General features: G+C 41.7%; 1 protein-coding gene across 1 annotated transcript in view; it reads left to right on the forward strand.

Moving 5' to 3' along the window:
* The first annotated feature begins 11,864 nt into the window (after positions 1-11,864).
* Positions 11,865-27,407, forward strand: part of FBXL7 (F-box and leucine rich repeat protein 7) — a 396,317-nt gene continuing 380,774 nt past the window's right edge. The window contains exon 1 of the mRNA XM_007951900.2: positions 11,865-12,159. Within this exon, the coding sequence (XP_007950091.2) occupies positions 11,895-12,159 (265 nt within the window). The 5' untranslated portion in view covers positions 11,865-11,894. The remainder of the gene's footprint in view (positions 12,160-27,407) is intronic.

A 27,407-nucleotide genomic window follows, 5' to 3' on the forward strand; every position in this document is an offset into this window, starting at 1 on the left:
ATCACTTTTAAGAGGATTAGGGTGGGATACAACACCCTTAATTTCCTCACAGCTCTGATAAGATGAAAGGGGAGGAAGTAAGGGGAGTTCCCCTAGAGTGTGGCCTACAATACCTTTTATCTTACAAGAGATAAAAGAAGAGAGAATGGAGCAAAGAGAGGTGGACCGCCTACCACCATGAAAGAAGAGCAGGGAGTAGACCGTGTCCTTTCGATCTGGGGTTCCTGCACTGGAGCCTCCTAGAACCAGGAGACACAGCAAGAGAAGTCCTTGCCCTACTCAGCACTCTGAATTCAGACTTCAAGCATCCTAATCTGTGAGGGAATAATTTTTTCTGTTTGTTAAAACATCCACTTGTGGTATTTCTGCTATAGCAATACTGTTGTTGTTGTTATGTGCCGTCGGACCCAACTCATAGCAGTCCGTCCTTGGGTTTCTGAGGTGGTATCATTGCGGAAGTAGATTGCCCAACCTTCCTTCCGAGGAGTGGCTGGTGGGTTTGAGCCCCCAGCCTTCTGGTTAGCAGTCAAGTGCCTTAGGCACTATGCTATCAGAGCTCCTATAACTATACTAGATAACAAAAATAATGATAATAAAAATGCTCATAAAAATAATAGCAACTAGTTGTACAAGTTCCCCAAATCTCCTTATTGTATCTCCAATGTGCAGAGAAAATAGGATTTATTTGATTTCATTGACATGCAATCTGCAATACTCAGTTCAGTTCAAAGCTTGGATGATTCCATTCTTTTTCTTATAAGGAATGTAATAATGCTCCTCGGCAGTGAAGATAGCAAGACTCTGCTTTGCGTACTTTGAACACGTCATCAGGAAAGAGCAAGCGATAGAAAAGAGCATCATGTTTGATGAAGGAGAGGGTCAGTGCAAACCAAGGAAACCCTCAGTGAGATGAGTGACACACTGGCCTCAACAATGGACTTGAGTATCCCAGTGATTGTGAAGATGGTGCGGGACTGGACAGTATTCTCTTCTGTTATACATTAGGTCACCAGGAGCTGGAACCAACTTGACAGCAACTAACAGCAGTGAGCATTAAGGCACTGCTAAGAAGCTCTACTAGACAGTGCCTAAGGCATCTGACTGCTAACCAGAAGGATAGTGGTTCAAACCCGCCAGCCACTCCACAGAAGAAAGACTGGGCAATCTATTTCTGTAAAGATTTACCACCTTAGAAACCCAATGGGCATTGCTATGAGTCAGAATTGACTCGATGGCAGTGGGTTTTTTGTTGGTTTGTTTTTTAAGTGCTCAGTCCACCATTTGTCTGTCGGTTTGTCATCCTGTGGTAGCTTGCATGTTGCTTTGAGGCTGGAGGCTATGCCACTGGTATTTCAAATGCCAGCAGGGTCACCCATGGTTGACAGGTTTCAGTGGAGCTTCCAGACTAAGACAGAAGGAAGGGACCATCCACTTCTCAAAGAATTGGCCAGTGACAACATTATGAATAGCAGTGAAACACTGTCTGATCTATTACTGGAAAACTTTATTAATAATCCTGAAACATACCTGAAATAGACCTGGCCAACTGACAGGAAAAGATCCATGTTTGTGCCCATTCCAAAGAAAAGTGATCCCACAGAATGTGGAAATTATCAAACAATATCACTAACATAACACACAAGTAAAATGTTGCTGAAGATCATTAAAAAATGTTCACAGCAGTATATTGACAGAGAACTTTCAGAAATGCAAGCTGGATGCAGAAGAGGATGTGGAATGAAGGATATCATCACTGATATCAGATAGATCTTGGCTGAAAGCAAAGAATTCCAGTAAGATGTTGACTTGTGTTTTATTGACTATGCAAAAACATTCGGTTCTGTGGATCATAACAAATTATAGATAACATTAAGAACGGGAATTCCAGAGCACTGAACTGTGCTCATGAGGAACCTGTGCATAGACCAGGAGACTGCCATTCGAACAGAACAAGAGGATATTGCATGGTTTAAAATCAGGAAGGGAGTGTGTCAGGGTTATATCATTTCAACATACTTATTCCATCTGTATGCTGAGCAAATAATCTGAGAAGCTGGACTGTATGAAGAAGAACATGGCATCAGAATTGGAGGAAGACTCTAACAACCTGGGATATGCAGACAACACAACTTTGCTTGCTGAAAGTGAGGATGACCTGAAGCACTTACTAATGAAGAGTAAAGACTACACTCTGCAGTGCGGATTACACCTCAACATAAAGGAAACAAAAATCCTCCCAACTGGACCAATAAGCAGAACCACAATAAATGGAGAAAAGACTAAAGTTGTCAAAGATTTCATATTGTTTGGTTCCACAATCAACACCACTAGAAGTAGCAGTCAAGACATCAGACAATATATTGCACTGGGCAAATGTGCTGCAAAAAACCTCTTTGAAGTGCTGAAGAGCAAAGATGTCTTTTTGAAGACTAAGGTGCTCCTAACCCAAGCCATGGTATTTTCAATTGCCTCATATGCATGTGAGAGCTGGACAGTGAATAAGGAAGACTGAAGAAGAGGTGATGCTTTTGAGTTGTGGTGCAGGCGAAGAATACTGAAAATAGCATGGACTGCCAGAAGAATGAACAAATCTGTCCCAGAGGAAGTGCAGCTAGAATGCTCCTTGGAAGTGAGAATGGCCAGATTTTGTCTGACCTACTTTGGTCATGTTGTCAGAAGGGACCATTCCTTGGAGAAGGATATCATGCTTGGAATAGTGAACAAACCAAAACCAAACTCGCTGCCATCAAGTTGATTTGACTCATAGTGACCCCTCCTTGGGTTTCCAAGGCAGTATCTCTACAGAAGTAGATTGCCCACTCTTCCTTCCAAGGAGTGGCTGGTGGGTTTGAACTGCCAGCCTTCTGATTAGTAGTCAAATGCCTTAGGCACTACACCACCAGATGAAAAAGAGGAAGGCCCTGAAGAAGATGGTTTGACACAGTCAGTGAAATGATGGGCTCAGGTATAGGAAGGATTGTGAGGCTGGCACAGGACTGGGCAGTGTTTCATTCTGTTGTACACAGGGCTGCTATAAGAGCTGACTCGACCGTACCTAACAACAACAACAAAAAGTGCTCAGTGAGAAAGCTCTGGTGATGTAGTGGTTAAGATAGTTGGCTGCTAACCAGAAAGTTGGTGATTAAAATCCACAAGCTGCTCCATGGAAGAAAGATGAGGCAGTCTGCATCTGTAAAGATTTACAGCCTTGGAAACCCAATGGGGGTCACTATGAGTTGGAATCAAGTCAATGGCAGTGAGTTTGGTTTAGTTTTGAAAGTGCTTAGTGAAGAGTCCCAGTGCCACAGTGGTTGAGTGCTTGGCTGCTAATGGAATGGTCAGTGGTTCAAACCCACCAGCTGCTTTATGGATAAAGAAGTAGCAGTTTGCTTCTGGGAAGATTTTAGCCTTGAAAACCCTATGGGACAATTCTACTCTGTCCCTTTAGGTCACTACAAATTGGAATTGACTTGACAGCGGTGGTTAAGTGCTCACTCTCTCATCTTTCTCCTGCCTCTACCCTTCTCCCTAAGACAGTGAGGGTGAGGCAGGAATTTATGCAAGCTTGTTATCCTGGCCAAAAGAGAAAGTCAGGGTTCTGTGGTACAATGTCGTCTGCCTCCTCCAGTCCATGGTGATGCCTCTTGTCCTCCAGGGCCTGCTTCCACAGCTGGCCTTCACTGCTGGGATCTGTGGCTGGTGTAATGGTGAGACCTTTCCCTCTAAGCAGGGCCAGGGCATGGTGGTGTGTCTTGGCCAACTCTGCCTCACCTCATGTATAAGTTACATGTTATTACATAACACCTTACAATAACAATGAATTTTTATTATGTCACATAGCCTCTGTGTCAGACATTTAGGTCTGAGATTTGGGTGTGACTTAGTGGGATCCTAATGGATCCGGGACTCTTGAGTGCAGTCAACCTGACAGTCATGGCTACATCATCTGGGGCTGGAGGAGCCTTCCAAGATGGCTCACTGTCATAGTTTTCTAGGGCTGCCATAAATATATATATACATATATACATACATATATATACACACACACACACACACAAGCACGCACACACACACACACACACACATCTCACTGTGTGTAGCTTTAAAGAACAGAAATTTATTGTCTTACATTTTGGAGGCTAGAAGCACAAATTCAGGGCATCAACTCTAGAGGAAGTCCTTTATCTCTTTCAGCTTCAAGTAGTTTCCAGCAATCCATATCATTCATTCCTGGACTTGTAAATGCGTTTACTTCCATCGTCATAAAGGATCTTTTTTCCTTCTATGTGTGTCTGTTTTTATGTTTGTCCTACTTTTTATAAGAAACATTCAGAAGGGATCAGGATGAGGACCCAGCCTATTCTGCAATGACTCCTCATCATAACAAAAGAAATACCCTCTTAAAACAGGGCCACATCCGCAAGTACAGGTGTTACTTCTTCAACAAACTTTTTTGGGACACAATTTAATCTGTAACACTCACTCACCTGGCTCTTGGCAGGAGGTCCATTCATCGCTGAATGTGGGGAGCAGTGAGTAGTCCAAGAGAGAACAAGGAGGAAGCCAGCCTTTTCTGACCTAGCCTATGTGTTAGCAGTGAGTTGCTCAATCCAGTAACAATCACAGGGAGGGGGATTAAGGTTGGGCAATCTACTTCAGTAGTGATACTGCCTTGGAAACCCAGGGAGGGGTCGCTATGAGTCTGATACAACTCAACAGCAGTGTGTTGCATTGTGTTGCATTTTTAAAGTAGGGCTATTTTAAGAACCACCCCACCTTTGTTCTCGCTGGTATTAACTACCCACTCAAGTCTATGTTGCACCTTCAGCCTTCATGGAGCTTCCTGCTCTCTAGTAGTGGATGTGGAAGCATCGAGTTCCCTTTTGTTGACTCCCTCAGTCAAGTCCTCCACTAGAGTCTCCTCAGATCTTGTTAGTGCCACAGAAAAAGCCAGATGACTCCAGGAAGCTACACTCAAGACCACCCTGAGCCCAGCCCTCCAACCTAGCAGCTGGATGTGGCCATGCTTCTAGATGGTGTTCTGAAAGTGATAGCTCTCCAGTGCCCAAATTAGGGAGTGAGCATGAAGAATGTTACTTATTTACGCACGAAACAAGTGTACATACAACATGTAAACAGGTATTGGTGTACCTGTAGGATGTATTAAATTTCATGGGGGAGGCAATTAGGGAAAATAAATGCCTCAAATGACTCCTTAGAGACTGTCTGTAGGGCATCGTGAAGATTTAAGAAGATGTAACAACTCAAGTATTTAGCAGAGTACACAGCATATGCACTCAATGTTGGCTGTTACTATAAATACAATTAATAATCTTATTGTTTCCCAAATCTTATTCCCTTTCTTCATAGACCAATATTTCAAAGATTTCCTGAGCATCTGCAAACTACTTTTAGGAGTATCTGAGAATTTCTTCTGAAATGTATCGATGTGTTTAGTATTTTCACTTTCATGATAATCTAAAAATAAATAAATACATCAATGTTGGCTCCTTTGTAACAGAGTCCTCCCATGAGATTTCGTTGTCCAAGTCTGTGCCTGCCTTTAAAGAGGGGGCTCTACTTTAATTGTTGTGTGATGATGAGGAATGTCAGAAGAGCAGACTTAAAATGTAAGGCGTATGCATATTCAGATCAAGTGAAGGCTAATTCAGGTGTCAGCTTATTGTCGGAAAGGAAGACTTCTCACACAGAGGAACATGGTGGACAGGTTGCGTCTTCCCATGGCCCAGGGTAGCATGGACATACTTAAGTCAAGAAAACATGTGGATTTAGCAGCCAGTCGTATATTTACATTTGGAAAGGAACTTTAATCTCAGCCAAGTAATGTCATCTACCATATTAAATTAATGCTGCTGATTTGAATTATGGGTTTTTTGCTTTTGCATTTAATTTGTTACTTTGTTTTGCTGTTATTCTTGAATGAGAGCTAAAGCACATGGAATGTATTTCTAGTTTTCCATTGTGCATCTCTGAACAATATGATAAAAATTAAAATCTGTATAGTGGTGGTACACAGTAATGATTTTTTTTTTTTAACTCCATTAAGTGGAATCCTTGCATTACTGACCTTTGTTGTTGTTGTTAGCTGCTGTTGAGTTGGCTCTGTGACATGATGACTGTATGTGTAATAGGAGGAAACATTACCGGTTCTGTTCCATCTCTGTGATTGTTGCTGTGTTTGAAAACATTGTTGGGGCTGTTGTGCCAAACCATATCACCAGTGGACTTCCTTGCCTTTGCCAAGCTATTTCTAGCAATTAGTCTTTCCTGATAACACGTCCAGAGCAAGCAACCCGAAGTGTTGCCATATTTACTTATAAGGTGCATTCTAGTTACATTTTTTGTAAGACTGTTCATTTTTCTGGTGGTCCATGATATAGTAAATATTCTTCTCCAACACCATAGTTCAAATGCATCAGTCCTTCTTCTGTCTCATTTTCCATTGTTCAGCATTTGCATGCTTATGAGGCAAATGAAAAGACCATGGCTTGGGTCAGGTGCACCTTAGCCATCAAAGTGATATCTTTGCTTTTTAAGCTCAGCTTTGAGGAATGTTGTAATGGACTCATAAATCATAGAATACTTGAGTTTCTGGGAACCGTTTAATCCAACCACTTCCTCAACCGGATGTAGAAACAGAGCCTTTTGGAATAGGAATGAATGTCCAAGGTAAAAGAGTGAGGGAATAGAAGACAAAGGTCAGAGACCAGGTTGACAAACTGTAACTCAGCACATGGTCCACCATGCTAACCAACTCCAAAGGTGTACCATGGCAGATAAATGGGCCTTTGCCTCCCCACAAAAGCTGGCTAGACACAAACGAGTGGAGAGTTGTGGCACTGTCTGAGTGAGCTCTCAAGGAGGAGGACTGAAGTGAGTAGGGTTAACTGGAACAATAACAGCCTTGTTTCAGAGACATAAATCACCATGAGCAACGGGCACTGGTGAGAAGAAACAGCAGTCATTTGACTCCCTGCTCAGGATATCACTTGGATTTTTAATCTACTCTCAATACAAATAAACAAAGTTCTGAAGCTCTTCAAACCAAACCCCATTCATGCTTTTCTCCTCTGTATGTATTTCGAATGTAAGTTTACTCGACCTAACTGGGGTAGTATACAACTATGCAGGGAAGGCTGTTGGAAAACATTGTTTCTCAGCTGCAATTAAGAGTGTTGGTCATAATTTGTGGAGCAAAAGAGTTCATTTGTGATATAATTAGCTGGTCATTGTACACTTACTCATTTATGGGCTATCCTATTATTTGACATTTCACATTTATGACAATAGTAAAAAATGTACTGTCTGACTATTTTGCACATTAATGGCATACATCTGGCAGTAATGAGCACTGGGGTATTAGGCAAGAGTAACACTGTTGTGATCGTTAAAGTTATGTGTCAGCTTGGCTTGTCCATGACTCTTAGTGATTTGACAGTTACATAATGATGTGATTTGGCAACTATGTAATGATGTAATTTTGTAGTTATGTAATGATGTAACTTGGCATTTATGTAATGATATAGTCATCCTATATCGTTACATAATGGGTGTGGAAGCAGCTTTTAAGGGCAGCCCAGAAAGGTGAACTGGGCATGGGGTGTGTAGAAGCAGCTTTAAGGGTGGCCTGGAAAGGTGAGCTGGGAGTGGGCGATCATTTGGAAGCAACTTTAAGGGAGGCTGAGAGAGGTAAGCCAGCCACAGAGGGGTTTGAAAGCAGCTTTAAGAGAGGCCCAGAAAGGAGGGCTGGGCATGGGGTTTGGAGCAGCTTTAAGGGAGGCCAGGAAGTGAGCAGAGTGGTGTGGAACAACTAAGGGAGATGAACTGACTGTCGGCTTGTCATCCTATGGTGGCTTCTGTGTTGCAAGGAGGCTAGAGGCTATACCACCAGTGTAGCAAATGCCAGTAGGGTCACCCATGGTGGACAGGTTTCAATGGAGCTTCCAGACTAAGACAGACTTGGAAGAAGGAGGAGGCCATCCACTTCTCAAAGAATTGGCCAATGTAAATAGTGAAACACTGTCTGATATACTACTGGAAAACTCATTGTCCAATATAGTGCTGAAAGATGAGCCCCACAGGTCAGAAGGCACTCAAAATATGACTGGGAAAGAGCTGCCTCCTTGGAGTAGAGGCAACCTTAATGATATGGATGGAGTAAAGCTTTTGGGACCTCCACTTGATGTAGTGGCATGACTCAAAATGAGAAGAAACAGCTGCAAAGATCCATTAATAATCAGAACATGGAATGTACAAGTATGAATCCAGGAAAATTGGAAGTTGTCAAAAATGAAATAGAATACATAAAGATTGATGTCCTAGGCATTAGTAACCTGAAATGTACTGTTTTGGGTCATTTTGAATGAGACAACCATATGATCTACTATGCTAGGAGTGACAAATTGAAAAGTGAAGGCATGGCATTCATCATCACAAAGGATGTTTAAAGATCTGTCCTGAAGTACAGTGCTTTCAGTGATAGGATAATATCCATACACCTACAATGAAGGGATCTCTGGTAGCATAGTGGCTAAGGCACTTGACTGCTAACCAGAAGGCTGGCGGTTCAAACCCACCAGCCACTCCTCGGAAGGAAAATGAGTCAATCTACTTCCGTAGTGATACTGCCTCGGAAACACAAGGAGGGGTCGCTATGAGTCGGGTCAGACTCGACGGCACATAACAACAACAACAACAACGCAATGAAGACCAGTTAATACTACTACTATTCAAATTTATGAACCAACCACCAAAGGCAAAGATGAGGAAACTGATTTTTTTTTAGCAACTTCTGCAGTCTGATATTGATCAAACATGCAATCAGGATGTGTTGATTATCTCTGGTGATTGAAATACAAAAGTTATAAATAAAGAAAAATCACTAGTAGTTGGAAAATATGGTGTTGGTGGCAGAAATAATGCTGGAGAACACATAACAGAATTTAGCAAGACCAATGACTTTTTCATTGCAAATACCTTTATTCAACAACATAAGCAGCACCTATCACGTGGACTTTGCCAGATGGAGTACACAGGAATGGGATTGACTACATCTGTGGCAAGAGGTGATAGAGAAGCGCAATATCTTCAGCCAAAGCAAGGCCAGAAACTGATTGTGAAACAGACCATCAACTGCTCATATGCAAGTTCAAGTTGAAGTTAAAGACAATTAAAACAAATCCAAGAGAGCCAAAATATGACTTTAATTATATTCCTCCTGAATTTAGAGACCATCTAAAGAATAAATTTGATGCATTGAACACCAATGACTGAAAACCAGAGGAATTATGGCATGACATCAAGAACATCATTCATGAAAAAAACTCAAAATCATAAAAAAAAAAACAAAAACAAGGACCATGTTTGCTGGTCTGGTAGAACCTGCTGAAACCCCTGAGACTATGGCCCCTAGCTCTAGCCTTCTTCAGGTCTGGAATTGAATCCACTCCTGTGGCTTCCAGCCAAACAACAGGCATATGAGCTGAGCATTTACATTAGGTAGATACACTCCTTGGTGAGATCAATCATGGGAGAATAGAAGGGCTATGTATGCACAGGGAGACAGCTTGAGGGACAGGGGTGCATGGGAGGGAAGGACACAGGGAAGACCTGGCTACGGGGAGTAAGTGGGAGGAGAGCTGTTGCATTGTGGGAGATTAAGGTCAATGTGATTAGACAAAGTGTATGTGAACTGCCAGCAGAGGAGCATCTCTCTCTCCTCTAGATCCTTTTCCAAAGGGCTTACCTAATTAGGTCAGGCCCACCAGGGATAATCCTTTTTTTGGTGATTTAAAGTCAACTCCTTAGGGACTTGAGTTAAGTCTGCAAATTCCTCTCACCTTTGGATTATTCTTTTTGTTAGATGTAAGTTACAGGCTCTGCCCACACTCAAGGGGAGGAGATTGCACAAAGCCATAAGCACAGGGGGTGGAGATCGAAGGGATCATATAAGAATTCTGCCCACTACAGTCATTCCTTCCAGGCAGGAAGTGGGGTTCACATTTGTAGACTTCCGTATGTTATTTGGAGAACGTTCAGCAATATCAGGAACATGTATGTGATTATATTAAAAATGTGAAAAATAGAAACATGGCCCTCAACTGAGATGAGTCTTTAAACCAGGATTTCTCAGTGCTGGCACTACAGGTGTTTGAGGCTAGACAGTGTTTTGTTGTTGCTGTGGAGGGCTTTCCTGTGCATTGCAGAATGTTGGGCCACATCCCTAGCCTCTGCCACCTAGATGCAAATATTAACTCATCTCCCATTTGTGACAACCGAAAATGGCACCTTTGCAGTTGTTATCATTAAGTGTGGTCGAGTTGATTTGGACACATAGTGACCCCATGTGACACAGAAGAACTGCCCAATAGAGTTTTCTTGGTTGTAATATTGTCACATGTTGTTTCCGGAGGAAAATCCCCACTGATTGAGAGTCATTGCATTAGAAAAATGAGGTGTGCTTTTAAAGAAAGACCTATTCAAGTGGGAATTTGCTTTTTAAGGTGATGCAGCTGTTTGAAACCAGCACGCTCTTGTTCTGCTGCTATTGCTTCTGTGTTATATTTGCTGATTTCCTTTATTAAAAAGAAAATAATGTGATTGCAAATAAAAAAAAAATAAATGCTTTTGCTATTTTTCCTACTTGTAGTTCCTTGTTCACATGGGTGACAAAATGAGATGATGTTATCATATTTGAGTGTGTTTTCTACTCTTATCTTAGTTTATAGTCAAGGAATAATATTAATGGCACATTAGTTCTGCTGTAACATAGGTTGGCTATTTCCCAAAAGATATTTCATGCATAAGGCAAATAAATAAGCAAGCAAATAAGCCCTGTTCTTTGTACTCTGAATCTGTTCTTGGAAACTGGTAATATAACTTGGTTTGGGGCACAGTTGTTAAGAGCCAGAAATGGTGCCTATGTGTTGGCCCCAAGTTGTTTACTTCTTCAAAGCAAGCTGCGGCTCATCACCCCAAATTACAAAGCCCACTCATGCCAAATTCAAATTTGCGTACATCCAACTCTTTTACAAATAGCCCAGATAAACAGATTTTTAGCCACATAGATCCTGCCTGCTTTACATGTGCCGCAAAACTATACCCAACATCTGTTAGCCCTAGATAAGATAAAACACTATAGATCTAAAAACTCCTAGCTGTGGTCTATGAGTCAAATTGACTTGACAGCAGTGAGTTGGGTTTTTTTTTTTTTGGTTTTGGTGGCAAATAGGTTAAGTACTCAGCTTCTAATGGAAAAGTTGCTGGCTTAAACGTACCAACAGCTCTGTGGGAGAAAGATTTGGCCTGTAAAGATTACCACCTAAAAACCCCGGAGGCAGCTCTGCTCTGTCACAGGAGGTTGTGGTAAGTCCAGAACTGAGTGGACAATACCTTACAACAAAGCTGCATCAGCCCTTCAAGGTTCTCTGACCCAGAGACCCCACCTCGGTTAAGAAGGACATCATCAAGATGCATGTGAAATACCTTCTCCCTACTTTTGTTCTTCCTCAGGGTTTTTCATTCCCTTCTCACCTTCTGATGTCTCCTGCCCTGCTTACCCCTACCTGTGGGGCACCACTGCCTGCAAGCAGTTCCGATAAATAGCTTATTGTGCAGTGCTGTTTTATGGCCTTTCCTCTTTTCTCAATGGTGGTGTTGTTGCAGCCATTGAATTGGGTCCTGAATCGTGATCACCCCGGGCACACCTGGATCAGACTGTTCGGATCTCTAGGATTTTCACTGGCTCATTTTCAGAAGTAGTTTGCCAGGCTTCCTTCCTAGTCTGTCTCAATCTGGAAGCTCCTCTTAAACCTGTTCAGTATTATGGAACGACGCAAGCCACCACTGACAGACAGGTGATAATTTTGCTTGAAATGCATTGGCCAGCAATTGAACCGGGGTCTCCTGTTTGGAAGGAGAGAATTCTACCACTGAACCACCATGCCCACCCCCCAGCTCCTAATTCTATCAAACTGACTACATCAATGCAAGTGTGGTCCAGTTCAGAAATTACAAAACTCAAGAGCTGCGCATTTTCATTTTTTCTAGGCAAAGGCAGCTCCAGCATCTCATCTGACGTGAGCTCAAGTACAGATCACACACCCACCAAAGCCCAGAAGAATGTGGCTACCAGTGAAGGTAAGCATCTGGTCTACATCACTTTGCCTTCTCTTCCCAATGCTGGCTGTGTTTGCAAGACAAATAAATGTGTTGGACTCAGTCCTGTTCTACCGAGTGGGAGCATATGAGAGTCTAAAAAATGAGAAGACAAAAGGGCTCCCATGTGTCCTTTTGGTTGCATTGCTGTTTATGTCCATTAAAGTTGGTTTGATGGATTGTAAATCTCTCAATTCTAAGGCAAAGGCTGGTATTTTGTGAACAAATAATAGGCTGAATTAAGGATAGCTTTTATGGCATTATATATTTGTTTTTCAACGTGGGAAATAGCGTGATTGTAAATCCTTGTGCTGCAGTTGAATTTTTATGCCAAAATGTTCAAAATAGGTGGGCCTGGAATTCACGATTGGAACCATGGGCAGGTCACAATCATGTAATTTGTTCAACTTGAACTAATCACCCGTATTTGGGAGTAGGAACGTAGGACTGTCTGATTATTTAAAGAATAAGTGAAAAGTTCTATGGGGAAAAAGATTGGTCACACTGATATTCTTGATAAAGAATTTGACTACATGTAGTAGTTTAATAGATGTTGGAATCCGACCACTTCCCAACATAGGTGGACATTTTTATTTATTGTTTGTTCCAGGGTAGAAGTCTGTGTTTCTGTGGTCCTGTTTGCAGAAATTTGACCCTATCGTGGAATCAGTTCCTTTTCTTTTAAAGTTAAACACAATTAGACAACTTCCTTTCTGAAGAAGAGTGCTTTCTCAACTATTTGTCAAATGAAGTTACAGTCTAAGACATCAATGAAATTTGTAATAAGATCTAAGACATCAATGATACTTGTAATAAGAGACTCTTTTTGAGGTGTCAGCTGATTTTCTTGACGTTGTGTGGGATTCTTTGGGTCCTGAACTGTACAGGGTGTTGAGGAAGCACGTTTTCAAGCTTACTTTCTGCTGCTCACAATACTGGGAGCAGACTCATGACCTGACCCTGGTCATCTCTGGTTTGATTGCTGTTGATTTGTGTCACATGTGTCATGATGGTTTACCTCTGCTGGCCTATGTCTTCAAAATGCTTTTTGAGTATTCTTTAATTGGGTGTGTTTCTACATTCTGTAGTAACTAATTAACCCAAGATTGATGTGTAAGTAGCTTTTACAACTGGCTTATATTCTCTTTTGTTAATGCCTTGGTGTTGTCGATGAAAATCCCCAGCACTGTAAGACATATGCATTGAGGAATTCTCTTAGTGCAGTGAAGCATCAGGTAGCAATTTAGGTTTAATTTTCTGCCTGCTAATTCAAATATGAGCGTTAGATCATTCTTGAAATTCAGTTAAGGTAATATGCAAATTTGCTTAATCGATTCTAGGCATTTGTTTGGAGGCTTATGTTCTCATGAGCCACAGTGGAAATCACGTCAATTTAATTTATCTGAGAGCCTCTCTAATTGGAAATCTGTGTTTTGCTAGATTATGTCTTCTTTCCACCCTTTTTAATGGACACTCCTGTCACAGTCATTTGTGTGATTTGAGGAGCTATGAAAATACAAAGTTAAACATATGTTAAAGGACCCCTCAGTGCTTCCCTATCAGGATTTAAGTTTCCTCATTATTTTTGTTTCGTTTCAAAAATAGAAAATGCAAAATTCTGTGTGCTGCATTGTTGGGGAGGGGAGCGACCATGAGACTTCATGTGTTTCAAAATGTCTGATCTTTATGCCTCAGAAAAACTCTGTAGGGACTCAAATTTCTCATTTCATGTTGCCTTTTCCTTAGAAAAATTCATTTGGCCCAGGCCCAGCCAATGTTTTATACATTTTGTCACTATGTATTTTCTGTCATTCTGCTGGGAGAATCAGGAGAAAAAGTGGGAAAGTAGGATGTTTCTATGTAACAGAACTTTTAGCAACGGGGCTTAATTAGGATTTAAACTAGAAATTCTTTTTAACTCTTAAGGGGAAGAACCCCATCTGACTGAAAATACTCCCGCGTCCTTCTTTATCTGAAAAATTCTTTAAAAAAATATTATGTTTTACAGAAAATAATTTGGAAAGATTTGTATATATGAATCTATATCCTTATTAAGTTATTTGAATCAATGAAATGAAAAGAAAAAAAAAAAGAAAAGAAACTAAATTATGTTAAACATGCAAAAGCAAAGCACAAAACAAAACAAAAAGCACAAACTTGCTGCTTTTGGGTCTATACCAACTCCTGGCAGTCCCCATTGGGTTTCCGAGGCCATAAATCTTTACAGAAGCAGACTGCCTCATCTTTCTTCTATGGAGCAGCTGGTGGGTTCAAACCACTGACCTTTCGGTTAGCAGCCAAGTGCCTTAACCACTGCACCACCAGAGCTCCGGGATCCATAGTTATTGTTGTTATGTGCTGTCGAGTTGGACTTGACTCATTGGGACCCCTCCTTGGGTTTCTGAGGTGGCATCCCTAGGGAAGTAGATTGCCCAACCTTCCTTCCGAGGAGTGGCTGTTGGGTTTGAACCGCCAGCCTTCTGGTTAGCAGTCAAGTGCCTTAGGCACTATGCTACCAAAGCTCCTGGATCCATGGTAGTTGGTGCTGTTTTTCAAAGTGCACAGGCTACAGAGACCTGGTGCACACTCAGGGTGTGTGGTTAGGGTGTTGGGTTTTCAGACCTCCATGGGGGGGATTGTTATCTGATGGAACAGTCATTTCCTGCTCCTCTTGTCAAGGAAACAACATGAACACCGATTTCTTACATATTCCACCAAGGAGCGACATTCGAGATGCTCCTCTGATTCATTTCCCACTGTTTTTACAACTGGGTTTAACCTTTGAAGGTAAGAAAATATTGGGTGTGTGGAATAACAGCTTTCCAGAAGTTCTTTGATTATGGCTATTTTCTTCCCCATTTTAAGATTTTTCACCTCTGAGTTCATCAATATTGCCTTCGAAAAGCACAGGCAGGATTCTTATTTGAAAGATCTGAGTAATAATGACTTCTAAAAATGATACATATTGTGGAAGATAATGATCACGCTTTCTGTAGACTTTGAGAGCCAGGACTGGGCATTTCAGAGCACGGTGTTGGATTTTTCCTGGGATGGACGTGGAAGGTACTGCAGTGATTGACAATCTGTGTGTGTGTGTGTGTGTGTGTGTATGTATGTGACCTCCACTGGTAGGTAATGGTGCAGGCATTAACCCTTACTGGGAAACATGGATGTGCACACTCTGTGTAAAACATGAAATAAATTGAGGACATGGGAGTAGACAAAAGGGAAGGGCATTTATCTTGTGGCTGGGGGTGGGAATGGAAACCCTGGGTGTTACAAGTGGTTAAACAGGCAACTGCTAAACCTAAGGTTGGGCATTCAAATTCAAATTCATTTCCCAGCACCTGGGAAGAAAGGCTCCAAAAGATCACAGCTACTGAAGACTCTATGGTACTTTTCTTGGAATCTGAAATATGTGAGGTCATCATGAGTCAGGATTGGCTCATGGGAATTGGGTTAATTATGAATGGGCCTGAGCAATCTTACTGGTGAGATGAACATGTTCTAACACTGGATTGTGGTGGTTGCTGTACCACTCAGTAAATTTACTAACTCATTGAATTGTCTTCATGGGAAAAAAAATAGAAATGTTAGGTCGTTCCGTAGCTGCTGCTCCTGTATGACCTTCGGACTGGTATCTAAATTGTTACAGATTGTTGTTGTTAGGTGCCATCGAGTTGTTTCTGACTCATAGTGACCCATGCACAGCAGAATGAAACACTGCCCAATCCCATGCTGGATCCATGATCCCTGCTATACTTGAGCCCATTATCGCAGCCACCGTGTCAATCCAACTCGTTCTCTTTGTCTTTCTTATATTATCTTCTTGAGTGTACCCCTCCAGCAGAATTCTTGTGAGTTGCTCAGTGAGGGACCAATGATGCTTCTAACTCAAGTGGATTCTGTTGCCCAAAAGCCTTCATTAGAAATGATATTTGACAAATTCAACGCGTCTTTTTGGGGACATGTATTATTTCAGGCCCTTTCCTGTGCTCTCATGAGTGTCGTTGGATTCAACCTTCGTTCGTCATCATGCTCTTCTTGAGATATAGGTATAAATGCTTTATTTTGGCAAATGAAGACCCTTGAAACTCTGAGGAGGTCCAGCCCCAGGTCAAGTAAAATTAGTAAGTGCAAAGATGGGCAGTGAGCCCTGATTTTCTGAGAATTTTTCTTAATGCTGGTTTTGAATTGTCCCATGCACAACTGAAAATGTCAAATTCATCATTTTATAAGTTTATATCAAAGTATATCTTAAAAGCATGCAAGAAAAGTACCTTTGCAAATATCAGTCTAATAATGTGTAGATTAGCAATTATTGTACATGGAAATACACTCGTGATCTCTGTGAACTCTAGAGATTATCTTTATATCCTTAGTTATATAGCAAGAGTCAAGATTCTAAGCTGCTTTTATAGCTTTTTTGCTGGCCCGATTAAGCCTGGTGGAAACACTGAGACTATGGCCCCTAGCTGCCCTTCAGGTCTGGAATTGAATGCACACGTGTGGCTTCCAGCCAAACAATAGACAGGCATTCTAGTTGAGCATTTACCTGAGGTAGATACACTCCTTGGAAAGAACAAGCAAGAGAGAAAGAGGGGCTGCTAAGGCACGGGGAGACAGCTCGGGGTAGGAGTGCATGGAGGGATGGACACAGGGAAGAGGTAACTATTGGGAGGAAGTGGGAGGGGAGTTACTGCATTGTGCTAAATTATGGTCAATATTAGACAAAGTGTATGTGATCTGCTGTATGGAAAGTGTATTTACTCTGTAAATTTTCACCCAAATCACAATTTAAAAAAAAGATTCTAAGCTGCTTTTATATGGACTCTTGAAGGGTTATGTTACAGGCTACACAACTGTGCCCTTCACATATTACATCGGACAGGCTTGATATTTGAAATTAATATTTATGTTAATCATGTTAAAGTATCTGTGTTGTTGTTTTCAGGTGCCATTGAGTCAATTTCAACTCATAGCAACAACATGTGACAGGGTAAAACTGCCCCATGGGATTTCCTGGGCTGTACTCTTTACAGGGGAGCTCTGGTAGCGTAGTGCTTAAGGCACTTGCCTGCTAACCAGAAGGCTGGTGGTTCAAACCCACCAGCCACTCCTCAGAAGGAAGGTTGGGCAATCTACTTCCATAGTGATAGGACCTCAGAAACCCAAGGAAGGGTTGCTATGAGTCGGGTCTGACTCGATGGCACATAACAACAACAACAATCTTTATGGGAGCCGATTGCCACAGAACTGCTGGGTGGGTTCAACTTGCCAGCCTTGCAGTTAGCAGCCAGTCTTAACTGTTGTGCCACCAGGGCTCCTTCTAGGTTCTGTGCACTCTCAGAGTTGTGAATAGTTATATTCTTTCTTTTCTGTTGAAATCTGAGCCATAAAATTATTCTTTAATTGGGAATGTGTACAAGTGCTGATCTCAGAGGACATGCCTTGGAAATGTACTGTTGAGCATCTGTTAAAATTGAATGAAACTCAGTCCCTGACATCAGATAAAAGAGAGTTAAAACATGCAGCATAGGAGAGGAATGAAGAATAAATGAAACGAGAAAAGAGTGACACTGAAGAAATATTAAATAAATAAAAGAAGTTCTAAAATATCCATCCAAATCCAAAGATTGGGGCCATGGTGTGGGTAAGGTTGGGGAGAGATTCTGAATTTAGAAATGTGATTTTATGAGCTTTTATTCTTTCTTTGAAGAAGGTGATGACTGATAATGATAAAGATTTGTTTTGCTTTAAAAACTGAATTTTGAAACTAAACCATCTTTGACAATGTCAGGATCATTTAGGAAAAGTTTGCAAGGTTTGAGCTGCCAGGGCTTCATGTGTTTTTGTAATTAAATTAGCAATTCACTGCATCCTGACCAAGTGGTTTATTGCTCAACCTCCTGCCTAACTGTAAATTAGGTAAGGATCGAAAAATTTGCACCAGTTACATCGAGAGGGTTCAGCATATTCTGGAGTCAGTGAGTCCAATTCAATAAAGAAGTCAGATTTGCAACAAGGGATTAGTTTCCACAGTGGAAACTCATCAGCTTAGTATTGAAAACATTGGTGTGTAAGCTGAGAAATGGACAATGAAATCCTAAATACCGTCTTGGACTCAAGAGCCAAGTTTAATTTCTTGAGAGAATTATCTTCCAAAAGGGCCCAAAATGTCATATAATGGACTCCAGAGGAAATGAAATTTCTAGTATTTTTTTCAAAGAACATTTTAAAGTAATCTTTGTAATTGAGATTACCCAGAGTCCCTCAGTGCCTTTCTATAGAGCAGGGAGAGAAGAAAAATTGGTTCTTCAGTATTCTAATCTCATCTCTAAGAGTTATTCTAAGCTTATTTTATTCACCTTCATTTTTCCACTTGCAAAACAGCACTCAATAAGTAATCAGTCACTTTCAGGCAAAGCCATTCTGGTTCATGTAAGTTCAGCTAAATATATTTGTCATGCAGGCTCATATCTTTCCTAAGAGATCTTATCAGTAATTTAGTCCAATGGGAATTGATTAAAGTATGTAGTTTAATTTCAAATACATATGATTAGGCACTCATGGGGGGTTACAAAATATATGTCAATCACCAGTCACAAACTGGTAGCATGGGGACTGACCCTTACCCTCAGATGCATTTTCTTCTCTCTTTACAGTTTTAAAAATAGTTTTGGGTTTAATTTAATGGACTTGGATGGAGCATGCACCCTGCAACTCTCCAGAGTCCGCGTCAGCCCTTATTGCCTTAAACAAGTGTCCTTTACAATATTTCTCTTAGCAATTTGGCTCCTGAAGGAATTTGATTATATGATAAGATCCATTACTTCCAGAACCTTAGCAGTTACTGAGAAAAATAAGCACCTTAAACAGCAGTTGCACAGTAGTTCACCATGGCATAGTATTGTGTCCCAACACCTGGACTAAAGTGCTGTAGTTGGAGAAGTAGAGAGGTAAGGTTGGAGGACTTGGGAGAAGCCTCATGGAAGCTTGAGACTTAGCTTTTTGCCATGTGAGTAGATGGGAGGAGGGTGGAAAGGAAGACATAACAGGTCAAGTTCCTGGGTAGTAGAAACAGTTAAGCACTCAACTACTAACCGAACGGTTGGCAGTTGGCGCCCACCAAGAGGGACCTCAGAAGAAAGATCTGGTGATCTGCTTCCAAAAATAAAACCCCATGAAGCACAATTCAGCTCTGACACACATGGGGGCACCATGAGTTGGAATTGACTCCATGGCAACTATTCTTTTCTTTGTTTATAATCAAGGTTTGGAGAGCTTGGAAAAATACGTGTGAGGGGACTGTTCCCTAGGCCCATGTGGAGGAAGTGGAGGCTTCAAAACAATCCTCTCCCTCCCTGTCAATATGGACTAGGTTGACCAAGTGCTTTTCAAATACAGTTTTACCTGAAATATTTGGTTATGGAGTGGCTGCGTGTTCTTTATTCTAGCTTTTTGATGGATCCCAGGCAAATGGAGATGTCAGTGACATGTTGGCTATACCTCTGACATTCGGCAGGTCAATGACCTACCACCTTTCTTGAAGTTATTTGGAATGATTTTCTCTCAAGGATCATTATCCATGGTAAAGAGGGAATATGGAGGAGGTTGGGACCAGCATTACAGGACAAAACAATTTGATATCACTGGAAATGTTTGCCCTTTACAGTCATGGACACAGCCTGACCTTCAAAATCAAGCTAACATGTGTGTTTACTTCCTCTTTGAGAAGGAAATAACTTCCTGAGGACAAACTAACTTCCTCAGGAAGTCTCGGTTTCCCAGGACTGTTAGACTGATTATTAAAATAATGAGAGAAAAGCACTTTAAGTTGTGAAGGGCGTTCCTTTTCATCCTACCTGCTTAAAGGACTTGGAAAATCTATATTGTGGAGGGAATAATAGATGCATTACTGAGAAATTACTTGCAGTTCAGTTAATGATTATTGAAGAATCATTAAAAGGAGTTCAGTCCATGGGAAGCAGGGTGATGCAGATAACAATGATAAATGTCACCAGGACACCTTCTGTGGCTTGTAACTGCTACTGCTTTCCATGGTGGGCCAGGTCACCTCGTACACTGAAGGACATTGTTCTGAACAACTGCATGTGTTTGGGTGTTTGAGTTTTGGGATACAGAGTGGAGGGAATGGAATTTTTCTGCAGAGTAAGTGATTTCTCTACACAGTAAGTAAAGAAAGGATGCACAGGGGGTTACCAGATGGGTGAAGAAGGGATGATGGAGCTGGGGGGATGCTCCCAAATATTGGGGGTGAGCAAACCCCAAGGTGATGCCTTCCTCTGTCCTTGAAAACATTAGTAAGACCTGCTAAACTCACAGAATGCCTGGTGAGAGTGCATTTTGAAACTGTTGTAGTCACATTACTTACAAAAGCATGGCTGAAGTAACCTTCCAAAGAAGCCATCAGTTATACTCCTCTGGAGGACCAATGGTTAAGTGCTTGGTTATTAACCTAAGGGTAAGTGGTTGGAATCTACCCAGTGGCCCCACAGGAGAAAGAGTAGGCAATTTGCTCATGTAAATTACAGCCTAGAAAATCCTTTGGGGCAGTTGTACTCTGTTGCATTCAGCAACAGCTGTGCCAATTTGTACAAATTTAAATACTCTGTTTATCTTCCTTGAGTGTGTGAGAGTTTTTTATAATTTATATTGTTGTTGTTAGGTGCTGTCAAATTGGCTTCGACTCGTAGCTATCCTGTGTACAACAGAAGGAAACAATGTCTGGTCCTATGGTATCCTCACAGTCCCTGCTGTGCTTGAGCCCATCGTCACAGCTGCCATGTCAGTCCATCTCATCAAGGGTCTTCCTCTTTTTTGCGGGCCCTCTACTGTACCGAGCATGCTATTCATCTCTAGGGATTGGACCCATCTGACAACATGGCTAAAGTTGAGAGGAAGCCTGGCCATTCTCACTTCTGAGGAGGATTCCACCTGCACTTCCAGGACAGATTTGTTCCTTCTTCTGGCAGTCTGTGGTATTTACAGTATTCTTCACAAACACCACAATTCAAAGACATCCATTCTTCTTCAGTCTTCCCTATTCATTGTCTTGCTTTCACATGCATATGAGGTGATTGAAAATACCATGGCTTAGGTCAGGCTCACCTTAATTTTCAAAGTGACATCTTTACTCTTTAACAGTTTAAAGAGCTCTTTTGCAGCAGATTTGCCCAGCGCAATATGTCATCTGATTTCTTGACTGCTGCTTCCATGGATGTTGATTGTGGAACTAAGTGAAATAAAACACCTGAAGACCTCAATCATTTCTCCATTTTACGTGATGTTGCTTATTGGCCCAGTTGTGAAGATTTTCATTTTCTTTACGTTGAAATGTAATCCACACTGAAGGCTGTAGTCTTTGATCTACATCAGTAAGTGCTTCAAGTCATCTTCCCTTCCAGCAAGCAAGGTTGTGTCATCTACATATCACAGGTTGTTAGTTAATTTTTCTGCAATATGTATTCATCCCACCATCATCCCACTGCCATCAAGTCGATCCTGGCTCATAGCAACCCCTATTGAGTTTCCAAGGTGGTAAATCTTTACAGAAATAAATTGTCCCCTGTTTCTTCTGCAGAGCAGCTGGTGGGTTTGAACTGCCAATGTTCTGGTTAGCTGTCAAATGCCTTAGGCAGTGCACCACCAGAGCTCCTTCCAATATATATTAGTGTATATAATTTATTTTAACTTCTCTCTTGAGTATAATTAAGAGCTCAAATTATTCAAATTATTAATAGTTATTATTCTCTTTTAATGCTTGACTTTCCACAGCTTCTGCTGTCCAAAGCTTTTCAGCAGTTCTTTTGTCCTTCATGCTTGTAAAACCACCCTTGGTTCAAACACATCCTAATTTTTTTCCTGCCCACGACAGACTCAGTCATGCTCCAAAGAGTTATGTTCCTTTTAATGGAGAAATATATACAAGACCTAAATCGGGGAACCAAGCAAAGGACTCCTGGTGCTGTGGGATCACTTTTAGGAAAATGTGTTTTTAAAAGTACCAGTCCACACTAGTGTTTTCTCAGTTAATAACATTGTGTGGGTGTGTCCTCCTATTCATACAACACCAAGTTTTATAGGTCACGAAGATACTTCTGTTAAGCAACCAATCAAATACCTTCTGTTGGTTTGCCCCACCATTTCTCCATGTATGCCCACAGGTGCAGGATCCATGGCAGGGACAATAATGGGCCATGGTTTAAGTCTAAATGTTGTTGTTGTCTGCTGTCGAGTCAGACCCGACTCATAGCAACCCCTCCGTGGGTTTCCGAGGCAATATCACTACGGAAGTAGATTGCCCCATCTTCCTTCTGAGGAGTGGCTGGTGGGTTTGAACCACCAGCCTTCTGGTTAGCAGTCAAGTGCCTTAGGCACTACGCTATCAGAGCCACTGCCTAAATGTTTTTGTTGTGTACCAGCATGGGAGCAGATTGTCATATGATTACCCACACAAAGCAGCTGGTGGGTTTGAACTCCCTCCATTCGGTGAGCGGCTGAGCACTTAACCATTGCACCACCAGGGTTCCTTTTCAAAATGATGCTTCCATTATATTTATATATATATATATGTGTGTGTGTGTGTGTGTGTGTGTGTGTGTGTATTTAGTATTAGTATTTTATTGTGTTTTTGGTGAAGGTTGATGCAGCCGTTTAAGTCTCCTTTCAACAGCTTCTACACAAGGTGTTCAGGGCCATTGGTTGCGTTCTTCACAATGTGTTAACATTCTCATTATTTCTGTTCCAGCTGTTTTGCTTCCATTAACCTCATCTCCCTGCCTACTGACATTCTCATTTTTGTTTTAAAGTAATTGTTTGATTATTTGGCCTCTGCTTTGGTCATGTTGTCAGAAGGGACCATTTGCTGGAGAATGATACCATGCTTGGAAAAGTGGGGGTCAGTGAAAAAGGGGAAGGCCCTCAAGAAGAGGGATTGACCCAGTGGCTTCAGCAATGGGCTCAGGTATGGCAAGGATTATGAGGCTGATGCAGGACTGAGCAGTGTTTCATGCTGTTGTACATAGGACCGCTGTGAGTCAGAGTCGATTCACTAGCACCTAACAACAACAACAAAAATAAAAGGTGATTTTTTTTTTTTAAAAAAGCACAGTACTTGCAGATGATAGCCTTTAATTTTTAAGCCAATATTTTGTTTCGCTCAGAGAAGGAGACTTTCAAGATTTGAAGACTATCTCAGGGCAATAGTCTTGAGGAGTCCTCTAGTCTCAACTAGTTCAGTAGCTCACATTTTTCTTAGGAATTTGAGCTTTTGTTCCAAATTATTGAATTGTCCTGTCAGGGTCCATCCATTATGGCCCTGATTAGAACATTCAGTAGTAATATTGGGGCATCATCTAGTTCTTCTGGTCTCAGGGCAGATGCAGCCATAGTTTGTGACTATTTGTCCTGTAATGCAAAGAAAACACAACCACTGCCATGGAGTCGGATCCGACTTGTAGCAACCCTTCCTTGGGTTTCCCAGGCGGTATAACTGTGAAAGTAGATTGCACAACTGTCCTTCTGAGGAGTGGCTGGTGGGTTTGGAACACCAGCCTTCTGGTTAGCAATCAAATGCCTTAGGCACTACACCATCAGAGCTCCTGTGGTCTAGTTTATTGGCTTACATAGTGTCATTCTTGCACTTGATCAAACCTCTTCAAGGAAGGAACTGTGCTTCATCCACCTTTCTGTACCCCATGTTTACCATCACATTTATTATATAATAAATAATTGATGAATGTTTCTTGAATGAAAGGTTAAGTGCTTAAGGTTTTAGGGAATAATATTCTTGATTTGACTGCTAACCAGAAGGATGGTGATTCAAACCCACCAGCCACTCCTGGGAAGGAAGGTTGGGCAATGTAGTTCTGTCGTGATACCACCTCAGGAACCCAAGGAGGGGTCCTTAAGAGTAGAATCTGACTCAATTGCAGTGGGTTTCGTCTATTCTTGATTAACTTTTCCATAAGTCATAAAGTCATAAAGGTTACTGTTTTAGTCATAAAGATTATTGTTTTAGTTCTCTGTTGTTGTTGTTAAGTGCCGTCAAGTCGTTTCCGACTCAAAGCAACCCCATGCACAGCAGAACGAAACACTGCCCAATCCCACGCCAGCCCCACAATCCCTGCTGTACTTGAGTCCATCATTGCAGCCACCGTATCAATCCATCTCGTTGAAGGCCTCCCCCTCTTTTGTCGACCCTCCACCCTACCAAGCATGACATCCTTCTCCAGGGAATGGTCCCTCCTTACAACATGATCAAAATAGGTGAGACGAAGTCTGGCCATTCTTGCTTCCAAGGATTCTGGCTGCACTTCCTCCAGGACAGATCTGTTAGTTCTTTTAGCAGTCCACGGTACTTTCAGCATTCTTCGCCAGCACCACAACTCAAAAGCATCAACTCTTCTTCGGTCTTCCTTATTCATTGTCCAGCTCTCACATGCATAGAAGGCGATTGGAAATATCATGGCTTGTGTCAGGCGCACCATAGTCCTCAAGGAGATATCCCTGCTCCTCAGCACTTGAAACAGTTCCTTTAGTTCTCTAGTGTCCTTTTTTTTTTTTGGTTTGGTAGTGCCACTGTAACAGAAATACCACAAGTGGGTGTCTTTAACAAACAGAAATGTATTCTCTTACAGTTTAAGAAGCTGGAAGTCTGAGTTCCCAGTGCCGGCTCTAGGAGAAGACTTTTTCCCTCTGTGTCTGTTGTTCTTAGGAGGATCTCAGCACAAGGACACAGGGTGCAAAGGACATGGTCCACTGCCAGCTCCTCTCTCTTGGTGGTAATAGGTCTCCCTTCTCTGTTCCTTTCTGTCTCCTTTTATCTCTTGGAAGATAAAAAGTGTTGCAGGCCACACATCAGGGAGCTCCCTTTACATGGGATCAGGGCTGTGATGGGATTAAGGGCATCTTGACCCACCCTCAATCTTAATCCTTTTAACCTGATTGGCTTATCACATCAGATCTTATCATGGGGTGTCATTACAAATCTGCTACATTACATCATTACATTACTTCTAAACCACTGAGAATCAGGGCACAGCCAAGTTGACAGATTATTTTGGAACACAATTCAAGCTGTGACCACTGTGATCTCAAAAGCTATGAAAAACTAAGCCAATGTATGAGAAGTGTAGTTACTTTTTAGAAAAAAAGAAAAGATGAATGCTGCTGCTTGAGGAAACTAGAGGAACATCATAGGATTATTTGTCATTGATTTGCATTTAGTTGCCTTTTGCATTAAAGGAAGAAACAACTTCTTTAAATAGAATGGAAGGGAGATGGAATAGAAGATAGTATTTTGAATTTCTGTCCTTTTGTTTGTGTTAATTATTTTAAACCAAAAGGAGGTTTGCTGTCTGTGAGTACTAGCTACATGAATACTAGCTCCATGAATGCTGGCTCCATGTTTCTCCAGAGCTTTTTTTTTTTTTTTAACATTCTAGATCACTAATAAGGAGCTCTGATGGCACAGTGGTCAAAGTGCTCAGCTGCAAACCATAAGATTGGTGGCTGTTCCATAGCAGAAACATGTGTCAGTCTGCTTCTATAAAGATTGTTGTTGTTGTGGTTATGTGCCGTCGAGTCGGACGACTCATAGCGACCCCTCCTTGGGTTTCTGAGGCAGTATTGTTACGGAAGTAGATTGCCCCATCTTCCTTCCAAGCAGTGGCTGGTGGGTTTGAACTGTCAGCCTTCTGGTTAGCAGTCAAGTGTCTGAGCCACTATGCTACCAGAGCCTTGGAAACCCAATGGGACAGTTCTACTCTGCTCTGCTCTATAGGGTTGCAATGAGTTAGAGCCAACTCCATAGCAATGGGTGTTCTGGGTTTAGGTCACTAAAAGGAGCCATAGTATCAAAAAGGATTAAACTCTCGACTGCTAAACAAAAGGTTGGTGGGTCAAAACCGTGCAGTGTCTCCAAAGGAGGAAGACCTGACAAACTGTCATGAAGATTGTTGTTGTTGTTGTTAGATGCTGCCGAGTCATTTCTGACTCATAGCAACCCCATGCACAGCAGAACAAAACACTGCCCGATCCCGCAACAGCTCCATAATCCCTGCTATACTTGAGCCCATCATCACAGCCACCATGTCAATCCATCTCGTTGAAGGCCTTCCCCTCTTTCATCGACCCTCCCCCCTACCAAGCATGACATCCTTCTCCAGGGAATGGTCCCTTCTGACAACATGACTAAAGTAGGTGAGACGAAGTCTGTCCATCCTCGCTTCCAAGGAGCATTTCGGGTGTACTTCCTCCAGGACAGATGTTAGTTCTTTTAGCAGTCCATGGTACTTTCAGCGTTCTTCATCAGCACCACATTTCAAAAGCATCACCTCATCTTTGGTCTTCCTTATTCATTGTCCAGCTCTCACATGCATACGAGGCAATTGGAAATATCATGGCTTGTGTCAGGCACACCTTAGTCCTCAAGGAGACATCCTTGCTCCTCAGCACTTAAAATAGTTCCTTCATGGTTGACCTTACCAGTGCTACACGTCATCTAATGTCCTGACTGCTGCTTCCATTGGCATCGATTGCAGAACGAAGCAACGTGATTTCTTTGACAACCTCATTCTTCTCTCCATTTATTGTGATGCTGCTCATTGGTCCAGTTGTGAAGAGTTTTGTTTTGTTTATATTGAGATTTAATCTATACTGCAGACTGTATTCTTCAACCTTCATCATTAAGTGCCTCAAGTCATCCTCGTTTTCAGCAAGCAAAGTTGTGTCTTCTGCGTATCTCAGGTTGTTAATGATTCTTCCTTTAATCCTGATACCACGTTTTTCTTCACATAGTCCAGCTTCTCGGATTATTTGCTCAGCATATAGATTGAATAAGTGTGGGGAAAAGATACAATCCTGACACACTCCCTTCTTTTTAAACCATGTAGTGTCCCCTTGTTCCATTCGAATGACAGCCTCCTGGTCAAGGTAAAAATTCCTCATGAGTATAATCAAGTGTTTATGGTTTCCTATTCTTCTCAGTGTTATCCATAATTTGTCATGATCCACACAATCAAATGGCTTTGCATAGTCAATAAAACACAAGTAAACATCTTTCTGATATTCTTTGCCTTGACCAAGATCCATCTGACAACAGCTATGATATCCCTTGTTTTCCACATCCTCTTCTGAATCCAACTTGCACCTGTGGAAGTTCTCTGTCAATATACTGCTGCAACCATTTTTGAATTATCTTCAGT

The sequence above is a fragment of the Orycteropus afer genome, unplaced genomic scaffold (assembly GCF_000298275.1).
Source record: "Orycteropus afer afer isolate SDZICR_OR568_19922 unplaced genomic scaffold, OryAfe1.0 scaffold00317, whole genome shotgun sequence".
In the NCBI taxonomy this organism is placed as follows: Eukaryota; Metazoa; Chordata; class Mammalia; order Tubulidentata; family Orycteropodidae; genus Orycteropus; species Orycteropus afer.